A 12,576-nucleotide genomic window follows, 5' to 3' on the forward strand; every position below is an offset into this window, starting at 1 on the left:
TGATCTCATTTAGGAGCATTACATTTGAATTTATTGGGGTACTTAGAGGGGACAGAGAGGCCATGACTCTAAGGGAGAGGGGAAGGGTGCAGATGACTGACTTATGAGTCATCTGCACCCTTCTGACAGTAGAATAAAGCAACTTAGCAACCAAAGATAAAAACTACAACCAGAGAAGGATGCAAGTTCAATACTTTCATGTGCTATTCTGTATATGCTTACATATAGCAGATAAATAGTCTTTATTGATCCTTTTGTTTTTATCCTCTCCAGTTTCATATATGCTCCGTTGCTGTAGAATTGTAATATTAGCCATGTGTTTGTATATTGAATTATTACATTCCTGTAAATAGACAGCACAATATCAAGAACACAGAGAACAAGGCATTGTATAGTACCACCTTACATTTTATTATAAACATTAATATGATAGATCATGCCTGTCTACTTTTTGTTTGATGTACAGAATTTTTTTAACACATTTAATTAATCATTACCATCATAAAACACGGTTTGGGTGTAAAACCAGTAAAACATGAGACTAACGAACACTAAAAAACTCAAACATGTTTATTCAGCAGGCATTGATTTGTGTAGGGACATGTTCGTGGAGCAGTTTCCACTTGGTCCGGGACTCCTTTTTCTGTGCATTATCCTCGCACCAGAGAAAAAGAGCTTTGCAGGAGTGAGTTGTCTCCTTGCTTGGTTCACGGTTAATTTATGTTTGGTTTTGTTACAGTAACTACACCCATATTGTGCAGTCAACTATTCAGGAGAGTCCTAAGGTATCTATAAACATTGGCAGAGTGAGACACACTGAATAAAAGACCTGCAGTAGCTCCAACTGGTTGACATCATTTGAATTGCAGAAGAATATATTCAATCCATTTCTCGGCCTCGATGCATTTAGTAAATACAGTGCCTGGTTGGTAAGAGGGATGTTGACAGAAAATCAAAAGCAATGTAGCAGCAGCGTCCTATAATGGAGACTTAGCTCTACTTTACACTCCTCTTACAAAGGTCTACGATTAGAAAACAATCGATCCCTTCATGAGAGCTTGTTATTTTCTACTATAATAAGAGTAACATCTTTTCATCATTCTCGCATAGCAATGATTGTGTTTACACTAGAAAGGAAAGCATTCAGGGCACAAGTGTGAATACAAAAAAAGAGTATGGCAGGGTTTTTATTTGTGAGGATCCCTCTCCTTTGTATATGTATTTTTTTCTTCTTTCTTTTCTCAGTTGAATTTGTTTTGCTGTCGTCAGATATGATTGATAAGGATAAAAAAAGGTGACACGGCACAGAGCAGTAGGGGGTCTGCGTTTTTAATTTGAGGTCAAGGAGGAAATGTGGAAATCTTTACAAAAATATCCTGTATGACCGTGGTGCCATACCATCATGCTTGGTCACTTTTGTTTCCATTTATACTTGAAAGTTGCTGTTACCAATACTCCTGATATTCAGTGAAATATGTTGGTGTTATATGGTATCTGTTGCCTGACACTACACAGAAACATCTGGAGTCTCTGTTGAACCAGATGTTGATATAACAAATAAGCTTCCTGAAATGGATAATTTTTTGACTCACTGCAGACTAGTGATCCGGAGGAAATGTTTCTTAATAAGGCCCAATAACACACTTAGAAGGACATTGTTTGTCTCTTTCCGTGAGATCCTGCCTATGGCACAGCCTCTATTAGGCCCTGTTGCGTCTCTTCTCACAAATGACCGTTAAACCTTCTTTTCCGCACCCTGACGCCTCGCCTGTTATTACCGTCATTGTCTCTCTTTCTGCTGTATACATGTGTGAGGCTGGGTCCTTTAATATGCGGATAGCTTTTCCTAGGCTTTCCTACGGGCACAGTGATGTGTGTTTACTCCTCAGTCAGAATGCCTCCTTTCCACAAGTTTGACATGCCTTTTTGTTGCCATGGTAAGCCCTCCCTTAAAATATATATTTCTGCTTTTGGCCTGGATGTTTTTTTATCTCAGTGGTTTAGAGCCTGTTGCCCCCAGGGCCAGATTTAAATGTGTGTGGGTCTTCAAGGATTTCTCTGCAGAAAAGCCGTTTGGATTGCAGCCTCACCGCCATACAAGTGCGAGCGAATTGTGTCATTTCAGATTTTTGAGCCATCATTGGAACCAAAGGAAAGTCCAAAAGAGAAGCAAAAAACACAAAACAAAAGCTGATGAAAATGGACCAGATTGGATTATGTCAGACTTGGCATGTGCCACGTTATGAGGGAAGTCTTCGTTCTGTCTTATCACACTCTGCCTTAGAGCTAAATGAATTTAAAAAAAAACACCAAAAAAAACAGGCAAAGCACAGCTCGGCTCCTTGGAAAACAACAGCCAGATCCTAACTGTAAATACTGGCTTAAAGTGGTGTGGGCTCCACGCAATTTTTTGTCACAAAACAGGAAGTGAAGTGGGAAAAAAACATACACTGTGCAATCGCACTAACTTCAGGGACATGGACCACATTTTGAGCAGTTATCGAAGGGGAAATCACACGTGAGATTATAACAGTTTTCTTATTGTCACATGTTGTCACAGACTTGGATCACTGCTTGAGTATTTACTTATGTTTAGAGAGCCACTACAGTATTTGTAAGGCGGGTTGAACACTCAGGGTCAGCTTCGACAGAAACTGTTCAAATGCTTGTCACACTAGATAAGAACATAGAATTGACAGTATACTAAAGAAATAGATAACAGGGTGGTTCTGTTTGGGTATGAGAACAAATTATACAATAAGCAAATATGTACAGTAAATGCATAATATATAAATATATTCTCATTTTATATTCAAGCATTTTGTTTATTTTCTTTCTCTCATTTCTGCATCACTTTTAATTAGTGCAACTCAACCTCCATGTCTCAGAGAGCTGGGAGGCTTCCTTTTTGCAATGTTCAACAGATAATCAAGACTGATTAAGCACTCAAAATAGTCTAATTGCATTAGATATCAGAAGCACACTACAACCACCTTCACTGCAAACACACATGCATCAGATGAAAATCAGTTAACATATCAGAAGAGAAAGTATTCAAATCTTCAGTAGCTAGAGAGAGGCTTATAATTAAACACTTAAAATCCTAAACTCAAACGTAAGGCCATGACATCTTCATTGGGGAACGTGAAAACTAAAGTTGTTATTTGAGTAAAAGGCTGAGGCGTTATTTATATCTTTAAAGGATTGGCGGTCCTTTATGTCATACCATATAATCAATGAATGTAATACAGTATATCTTTAATCCAAGACAAAACAGAATTGATTATGTCCAGTATTAGGTATGTGTGTTAGTGAACACGTACTGTTCACTCTGCCATGTCTGAACTCCTTCTGAATCACTGTGAATCCCTTTAAGTGTGATGTGACATGTCCTGAAGTCCCTGTTTAGCACCTCTCTCTGTGTGTTCAGGGTGTGAACTGATAACGAGTGGTGGCGAGAGAGAGATAGCTGAGGTCTACATAAATCAAGAGGCTGCGGGGATTAGACCTGAGAAAGCAGGAGGCACACTGGGGAGAAAGCAACGGAAAGGGGAAGAAAGAAAGAAAGAAAGAGAAGAGAGAGAGAGAAAAAGAGAGATGGGGCTTTAATGGGAGGTTGTCAATTTTATCCAATTCAGCTCAGGAGGAAGCTATTTTCTTGCAATTAGATGGCTGGATCAATGCAGCTTCCTAGACATTTATTATTGCGTGGTGACATCAGCTGCTGCTGCGTTCATCACCAGGCAGAAAATAACCCTAAAACCAAACCAAACAATCTTTTTAAAGGGCAGAACCTTATTACTACTCATCAGTTAATTCTGCATTTAAAGTGGGGGGCAAGAGTTCAGCAGTGAAACACTGTGATTGAGCCCTTTGAACTCAACCAGGAAAGAAATCAGTTCTCTTAATCCCAGCTCCAATGTGATCATCATAGCTGGAGGACACAGACCTCTGTGTCCATCATCTCCAGGTCAGCCAACGGCTGCACCATTACTAATGCCATCACCCCTGTGATCTGAACTTCAGAACCACAAGCCAAAAGAAATAGATAAACATGTCTAAGATATGGCGCTGAAGAAAGAGAAGGTGTGAATGAGTCATTTGCTTAAGGTTCATCCGATGTGGACCTACAGAACTCTTCCAGCTGGTCTCGATAACCTAAGGTGATATGAGCTATGTGATACAGGGACTTATAATCATACAACAAGTAATGCTTCTCCCATTAGCACAGGTCATGCTCTCGGCTTCAAGTAGTTCACACTTTTTATCATCTTACCCAAAGTGAGTACCATGGAAAGGCCGGGCTGAAAAGTGAAATGCTATTCATCAGGTTTCCTATGCATGGGACAAATTATGAATAGTGTAGCATAGTATGTGGTGTAAGCATATTTAAAGGAGTGCGGGTGTATGGTGTGGATCTCAAGGGTTTAAGGGCATATTCCACTAAGAAAATCCATGTCAACATCTGGAACATAGCAGGTTGTGCAGAGATCCATTTCAGAGATCCCCAGACTCGTACACAGTGGAGATCAAGGGCCAAACACGCCTTGGTTTTTATCCGGGAGAAATCTATTGCTACAATTTCTCAACTTTGATTGGTTACCACTTGCACTCACAAAATGAAATCCTTCATAATTTAGAAGCTGCAGTTGGCCAGGCTACATCTAAATGTTTAAAAGTCAAGTGAAGGAAGGAGGCGGTTAGACCTCAAGTTATGTCCTCCAAGGGAACTTTACAAAGATCCTCTCATAGATTTATAGCCACTTACCTTGGAGCCTGAGTCGATATTCATAAACGTGGCTTCAAACAAAGCCCCCCATCCACTAACCCTGCTTGTAAATAAATACAGATATGCCTATTTTACAGACAGCAGCAATCTAAAATATTACCACCAGCATAATTTTACCACACACATTAATATTTTACAGCACATTGTATTTTACCGCATTGAATCTTAAACTTTCATGGCAGGCCCCAAGGATTCTATTCTTTAGGAGTCTGTATCATTATTAGCCAAGATGTATAACAGGTACAGCAGAATATTGCCTTGCATTTGTTTTGTACTCATTTTATAGATAATATTTTCATGAATCAATACAGTCAACAATGTTATCCCGTTCTGTATGAGCAGTTTTTATACTGAGACCTTCTTAAGACTCAAAATTATTTTGTGTTATGTTGGCTGTATCCTGCCCTTGGGAAGTAAAAACAATGATTGAAACATATGTAACCATGTGTCGGTAACTAGTCCTATGTTGTACTGTGACATGATAATCCTTTGTTATGTGTAGAGGTCATTACATGTAACATCCATAGGCAGATTTATATATTATATCATAGTAAGAACCTATTTAATCAAGGTTAAAATGTTTAGTTTATTATCTAACCAAGTAAAACCAAACCTGTACAGTGTCTGCCTCATTATGAAGGGAATACGCGCCTAACATCTGCATATGTGTGTTTGCATCTGTGCTTGTTTATATGGCTGTGCAGTGATTTAAGTGGTTTTAGTGTCAAAACAAGTCTAATGAGCTGGCACAATAATTATCAGCCATTTTGCTCTCACTTAGCTAATTGAGGCTTTATATTAGAGTTAATGCTTCTGCCTATGTACACTGTTTTACAGTTACTAAAATGTTTGGCCAGAAATAACGCTCTCTGTAATTTAGATTTTCAAATTGTGCATGTCAGTGTTTTAATGTCTCCCTATTAACCATACTTATGAGGTTTGACAATCCTCCCCAGATGGAGGCCGTTGATCAACTCCTGTTTAGTGTTTTTTTTTTTTTTACATACAAACAACTACTATATACAATTATATCAAAGTCAAAAAGGACAAGCAGTGGCCTCAGTTCTAACCTGGTGTGCTTTAGTTTTGCTGGATAGTTTTTTTTGGGGGGGGGGGGATAAATAGAAATGTGTCATTTAATTATTTTTTTAATAACCAGAATAGACTAATTAATGGCATAACTGTTAATTGCTGTATGCTAAAAAGGGCTATCATATAACGTCAAATGATACTAAAGAGCTCCTCTCTTTTTACATTCTCCTGCACTAAATTGTCTGTCATGTTTCTGCCTCTACTCCTTCTTTCACACTTTGCTCCATGTATTTGAAGCACTTTGTGAAATTCCTGTCTTATCCAGGTGAGTATGAGTTGATCCCCAGACCCTTTGCTCTTGTCAGGAATCTCCCAGGCTATCGGACTCTCCTGGGGCCCTGTTTCACACACCAAATTGATGTCTCTGGCTGGAAATGACACTTTCAGCAGGATTTGCCATTCTAAACCACCTCAAACCCATGTGATCTCCCCCATTCACTCTCAGAGGGATTGCCTTGAAATGCACCACAGCTTCAAAAGCCAATGAGCATAGCATGCTTGAATGAAAAACTGATACATTTCCTATCAGGGAAAAAAAAAGAAAGATATTCTAAAATGCTGGCAATGTAGAACAGTATTTTGTTTTGCTCTGAACAAGGACCAACAGTGTATAAGTAGGTATTGCCTTGGGAAATGCAACGGAGGGTAAAACAGAGTGAAACTAAGAGTAATCAATAACCACATGAATTTTCATGGTTAGGTGCTTGTCCGCCATTTGCTTTATCTTGTTCATATCTCTCTCAGTCTGTCCTTCCATGAATACAGACACAGATGGTATGATTACATACCATTCATATCCTGCCATCTTTTTCTCACACTCTATTTAAAGGAGGACCACGGTGACCAGTGCTTTCCTTGAGGACTAGTTATGATATAATTTGACGCTGTAGTACAAGGAAAGGGAAAAAGGTGTGACCAAGAATCCCTCCCTTGACTTATTTTCATCCCGAAGCCTTTTTGGGGCTGCACGTTTCTCCTAGGGGGCTCTACAGACTGGCACAATGGATAAGGGCAAGGGTGTGAAAGGAGCACCTTAAGGCTCCTCATTCAACTCTCCCAATCTCTGCTGCACACACTCTTGAGCTGTGAAGGCCTTCTTTATTTGCCCTGCTAGCATGGGAGCCCTGTAATAGGCTCTAATTGATAGGGAGGTGTTGGGGTCTTTCTGTATGGGCTGACGGGATGAGAGTAAGAGAGAGAAAGAGAGGAAGAGAGAGAGAATTACATGCGGGCATGTGGGGTGGAGCGGAGGAGGAGGAGAGGCTGTGGAGCGGTCTAGGCCCCCATCCGTAATGAGTCATTAATTTCCTAGCGGTTTTGTGGCGGTTGGCTCATTACTGGTCTGCAGAGGAGCAGGAACAAAGCTCTCGGTAGGTAGGAGGTGAGCTTAAATAGTTGGGGCTCAACACTCCCCAACAAAAGGAGGAAGAGAACGTTGAATGGCACTTGGAACAGATGCAGTAAAAAGTGGCAGATGCAAATTGTGGGAGAGCAAGTCTTCCTTCAAGCACTTCTCTCTTTTTATTTTGTCAGACTGCAGCCTGAGAGTCTAATTAGTTAGTGAGGTGTTTCACTTCTGATAGGGCTGTGTCTCGTTATTGTCACAAAGAGGATTCATAAAAATGGGAGGAAAACGCATATGCTCCACAGTTCCCAGTGGAAGCTGCTCACTGCAAAGTTTAATTGATTTGATTATTTATTTTACCCTATAGAAATTGAAAGTTGTGTACTATTTTTGAATGCTTTGAAATGTTGCACATATAGTTTAAAATATGATGAAACTGTATGATGATGATGACAACAGGTAATTAATTATGTTTTGAATCATGTATTTATACTTTTCTCCCCAACAGGCAAAATGACTACGGACAAATTGGCAGTGGTTCTAAAGAAAATGTGTTTGTCCCTTGCTTTGTCGAGTTTGTGGACCGTGTGTCGAAGGTCACCTGTGGGGCAAACCATAATCTTGCACTGACAGGTAAAATAACGCACTGTGCAGCCCTGCTATGATACACACCATTCAATCAACATGTTAACATTACAATGGATAATGATTCAGTTATGAGCCTTTTAAAAATGCAGCTATATCTAGTTGTCTACTTGGGTAAATCTTATCTTTAACATACATTTGGTGGATCCTGTTGTTGACCCTTCACCTATTACAGCAGATTTCTTATTTCGTAAAAGGCACCAGCTCAAATCAGCTGGACATTGTCTTTAATAAATGAACCTGACGTCACTTCTCATGAGCTGTCACCGTGTGCTTCAAAGTTCACCTACTTTACTCAATTTTATGCGAATATCAGAGCCCTCAAGCCCTCGATCGGCTCATCTCCTGAGAGAGAGACAAGGAGGGAGAGAGACAGAGTTAGCGGGAATATGGCCCTGGCTCCTGATCCATAACAGTCATTGCCTGTTACATACATTTCAGAATTCATTCAGGCTATGAAGATAATCGAGGTAGTCGACAGTTTCCCCTGCAGCTCAATGGATTTATGATAGCACTGTCAAGAAAATGAGGCGAAATGACACAGTAGCTGACTTTAGCTGCAAATAATGTGATAGGCCGTACAGTGGTGCAGCAGCAGCTGCTGTCATTGCAGGTAATAGGCTATAAAGAAGCCTGATAGCAATACCTGTCATTTCTTAATGGCTGACTTCACTGAAGAGCTTTTGTGGCCTTTAACATGAAGATAATGGAAGATACAACAAATTTTACAGCTTTTGCATTGCATCCATAATTTATCACCAGACGCCCCATGCAGCAGCAGCAGCAGCAGCAGCACAACAAGGACAGCATACTCCTAGAGGCATGCTGGAGAAGGATGCAATATGAGCTCCAGGGGGTTAGAGGCCCCTGCTATACTTTACGCAATTAACGGAGGAAAAGCACAGAGGCCAAAACATCTTATGTCAATTGGTATCATATACCGGTCATTTTACATGACAATACCTTTATGTACTTCATTTGTTTTGGAAACGAGAGCTTAGCTATCTTAAATGTTACCTTGAAACGGTACTGTGTATATTAGTGAGCAGAAATAATCTCCTGATCATGTGAATACTTTTGTGCCCATATTGGAAACTGTATTTAACAACTGCCCGATGACATGCAGGTGACGGCAGGTTGTTTCAGTGGGGCTGTGGACGGGCATGTGGCAACTTAAAGAGGAACATCCTTCTCCCAGAGGAAGTGACGCCACCAAGCTTGCCATTGAGAGACATTGCTGGAGGATGTTGGCATAGCCTGCTTCTAACAGGTGAGTCTCTGCTTATATTGTAAACACATTGGTTTAGAACAGTTTAATACAGGCTTTTTCTACATGTACTAAATCCATCAGTGCCTGCTGTTGTATGTGTTTTGCGCATAGCACATGCAGACACAGAGTACTGTACATGCTGACATGTCCACGACCTCAACATAAAGTATGCGTACATTCTTGGTGTGTGTCTTGGCCCTCACACAGACGTGTGAGTGTGTGCTTCTAGCTGTGGTGTTCATCTATTCGCATAATTCATTAAGAGCTCTCCCAGGGCTAGTGCGGCTACATAAACACGGAGGTTGAGGCCACGGCTGCTCTTTCACCTCAATGCAGATAACTTCAAAGTCACTTGTCCTCACCCAGCAGATGTATGCTCCCTGTCTGCCTGGCTGATGTATTGGTCCCAGTTGCTGTCTTCTTATTGTAGTATGGCTGTGACTGGGGCCCCCATCTTGGAGCCAGTGCTAGGTCATTTATAAATTTGAGCTGTATCTTCAAGAGACCTGGCTTTAATTCTGAAGGGAGGACATTAATCCTTTTAAGAACAACACTTTGTCGAGTCGTTTTCCTGTGTTGCCAATGCCGTCTATTATTAACCCCATTAAAAGTGTAATACAATTTAAGTAGAGTGCTAAAAGTGGATCATTTGTTGCTCCATTCTGTTTGAATTAATTCTCAATTTATGATCTAAATGATTAAACTATGGGATTCACAGCACTAAATGAAAGTCCTAAACCGCCCGGTATACATTTACACATATTAACACAAATATTTATTAGCACACATTCACACACATGTCCAAGTGTACAGACACACACACACACACACACACACACACACACACACACACACAAGCAGCTGTGTGTCGCATTTGCTATTCTATATCCTGTGATGTCCCCAGTTTGATCCCTAGCTCCATTCTGTCATGAGGGAACAGAAATATCCATCTCCAATCAGGCCGTAATGAATAGCCTGATGAGTGTTGGGCAGAGCTGAATTACCAGATAGATTTGAAGAGCGTGAGAGTGTGTGCACTGTATGTGTGGGCGGGGGGGAGTAAGAGGGTCAGTAGAACAGGACACATGTAAAAATTAATTCTCTGCAAGTTAAAAAAAAGAAACTGGCTAATTCTGTCATATGAGCCTCATGGAATTGCCTTATCTATTGGTATGAGTTTTCATTTATTGGGGTCAAACTGCGGAGGGATGCACAAGAGAGAGAAAAGAGAGGTTAGGGAGAGCAAGTCGGAGTGATGGAGGGTGAGATTTGAAAATTGGAAAGAAAAGGAAAGGAAGAATGGAAAAAAGTGTAGGAAAATGATGAAAGATAGAGCCAAAGGAGAGCAAGAGAGTCAGTGGTATGAGAGACAGCTTGCCTGGGCCGGAGCATATTGAGGGCAGCAGGTGGAAGAGTGGCACAGTTAATTAAAACGCCTGTCTTAATGTCTCAGCCCGTCACTCCAGGGAGAGAGAGAGAGAGCAAAAGAAAGAGAGAGCTGCCTGGCTTCAGCTGGGCCGCCCCCACCCAGCCATCTAGACAGTAAACCAACCATCCAGCCAACCCACCAGGCCACATGTCAGACAAGCCCTGACACCATGCCCTTCACCCTAATCACCCTTTGCAACAAACACAGACGCACACACGTCCAACCCACACCTACTATTTCCTTTTCCCCCGGAATAGCCACCCTCTCTAATATGATGCAGACCTCTTAAAAAAAGCCCCCTCTCTTAAAAAAAAGAAGAAAGAACAAAAACACACTTCTGATGTTACCGTTTTGCTCAGCAGCATCTGTAGCATGCCTCTGGACTTCCAGCCTTGCAGCGTAATCTGTCTGCTTTTAATAATTCATAGAAAGCGCAGGCTGTGCTGTTCTGAATGCTGAGGGTAATGGGGATGTTGTGATATTTCTATCCTGGCCTGTCTGAAACAACAAGCCGATCAAACCATTAAAGATCTGATAAGCAGTCTGTTCAGTGTCATACTGGCATTGGCTGTCATCACTGCCTTAGGTGGAACTTAACACATCTATTGTGCTATACACTGCAAACTAGCAAATGGATACATGAGTTACTCTGAATACATGAGTTACTCTGCTATGTTGGCACAAAGTTTCATGGCGCACCAAAGCATTGATGTGTGGTATGGCACAAAGACACATGCACATGTGAGCGCAATGTAATGTTTGAGAACACCACTTTACTGTGCTCAAACTATACTCAATGTATTATGTGAATCGCAGTGTATTTTATCAGATGCATAAGGGCAAATGAAGAAGGTGAGTATCTACCCATGTGCTAGGTTGGGGTAGAGAGTTGTACGTTGTGTTGTTTGACTAATGTTTTTTATCAGGCTTTGCTGTATCACAGCGGATTGCTTTGTCAATAACCAGCCTGCTGCCTCAGTGAGCAAGAATCTGAGATTGTCAGGCTGAGTGACAGGCTGGAGATGGCAGATAATTCAAAGAAATTGGAAGTGTGAAATCTTTAAGGGCCACTTCTTAACACAGCAAATGCCAGGGTATCTTTCCATCAGCTGCTGCTCTCACAAGCCACCACATTGTTAATGGTGGCCTGTCTGTCCATCAAGACTGCTTCAGGAGGGATTTAGACCTGGTTGGGCGCCTTATCTCTCTGACTGCCTCCCACTAACTTGACCACTGCACAGGACTCGAGTGTGTGTGTGTGTGTGTGTGTGTGTGTGTGTGTGTGTGTGTGTGTGTGTGTGTGTGTGTGTGTGTGTGTGTGTGTGTGTGTGTGTGTGTGTCTGTGTGTGTGTTCCAGGTGGCCAATGGTGGTCATACATTCACCTTGAGAGCAATATTTTTTTCTTTTCATTCGCTTGTTTATAAATATTGATTTGTTTGTGATTATCTGTCTGACAGTGTATTGGTATATCTATCCATTGTAACGAAAGCAGGAGCCAAATGTAATGGTGCTTGCAGCACTCGTTAATTTAGCTGTCAACACTACTGATTAACCTAAGATTGTGGCAGTAAAAGCTCTTTGTCCCTGTGAGCGTGTTTCTAATATCTGCTGCTGTCTTTCTGGATGGATGCAGCTTTCAGGTTTTTGTAAGAAACTAAAAATGTCAGTCAATTATAGGGAATAACTGTTTCCACATGATCCACATCTTTACTTGTGTAAAGAAACATTTTCATTTGCAACCCTAATTAAATATTAAGAAACTCAAATATAGATATTTTTGTTTAAAGTTTGCATTTTAGCATTAAGAAATGTTTTAATCATAGGAATGTATGCAGCACAAAATAAGCTGTGGTCCACTCAAGTCCACTGAAACATGCACAGTTTGAATAGGAAGCGATGTCTTCTATGAATACATATTTCATTAATACGTTGAGATCTGGGGCATTTGAATACCCAAAATGAACCTTAAAAGTAATTTAAAATAAAAGTTAATTATTAGTTTGAT

The 12,576-nt window shown here is 40.8% G+C and overlaps 1 protein-coding gene across 7 annotated transcripts in view; it reads left to right on the plus strand.

Moving 5' to 3' along the window:
* LOC117736828 (ultraviolet-B receptor UVR8-like) overlaps positions 1-12,576 on the plus strand; it is a 276,608-nt gene that overhangs the window by 94,361 nt on the left and 169,671 nt on the right. For all 7 annotated transcript variants that reach the window (XM_034542421.1, XM_034542417.1, XM_034542418.1 and 4 more), the window contains 2 exons: positions 7,735-7,859; positions 8,998-9,141. In XM_034542421.1, the coding sequence (XP_034398312.1) occupies positions 7,735-7,859; positions 8,998-9,141 (269 nt within the window). The remainder of the gene's footprint in view (positions 1-7,734; positions 7,860-8,997; positions 9,142-12,576) is intronic.

Source organism: Cyclopterus lumpus, chromosome 9, assembly GCF_009769545.1.
Source record: "Cyclopterus lumpus isolate fCycLum1 chromosome 9, fCycLum1.pri, whole genome shotgun sequence".
Taxonomy (NCBI): domain Eukaryota; kingdom Metazoa; phylum Chordata; class Actinopteri; order Perciformes; family Cyclopteridae; genus Cyclopterus; species Cyclopterus lumpus.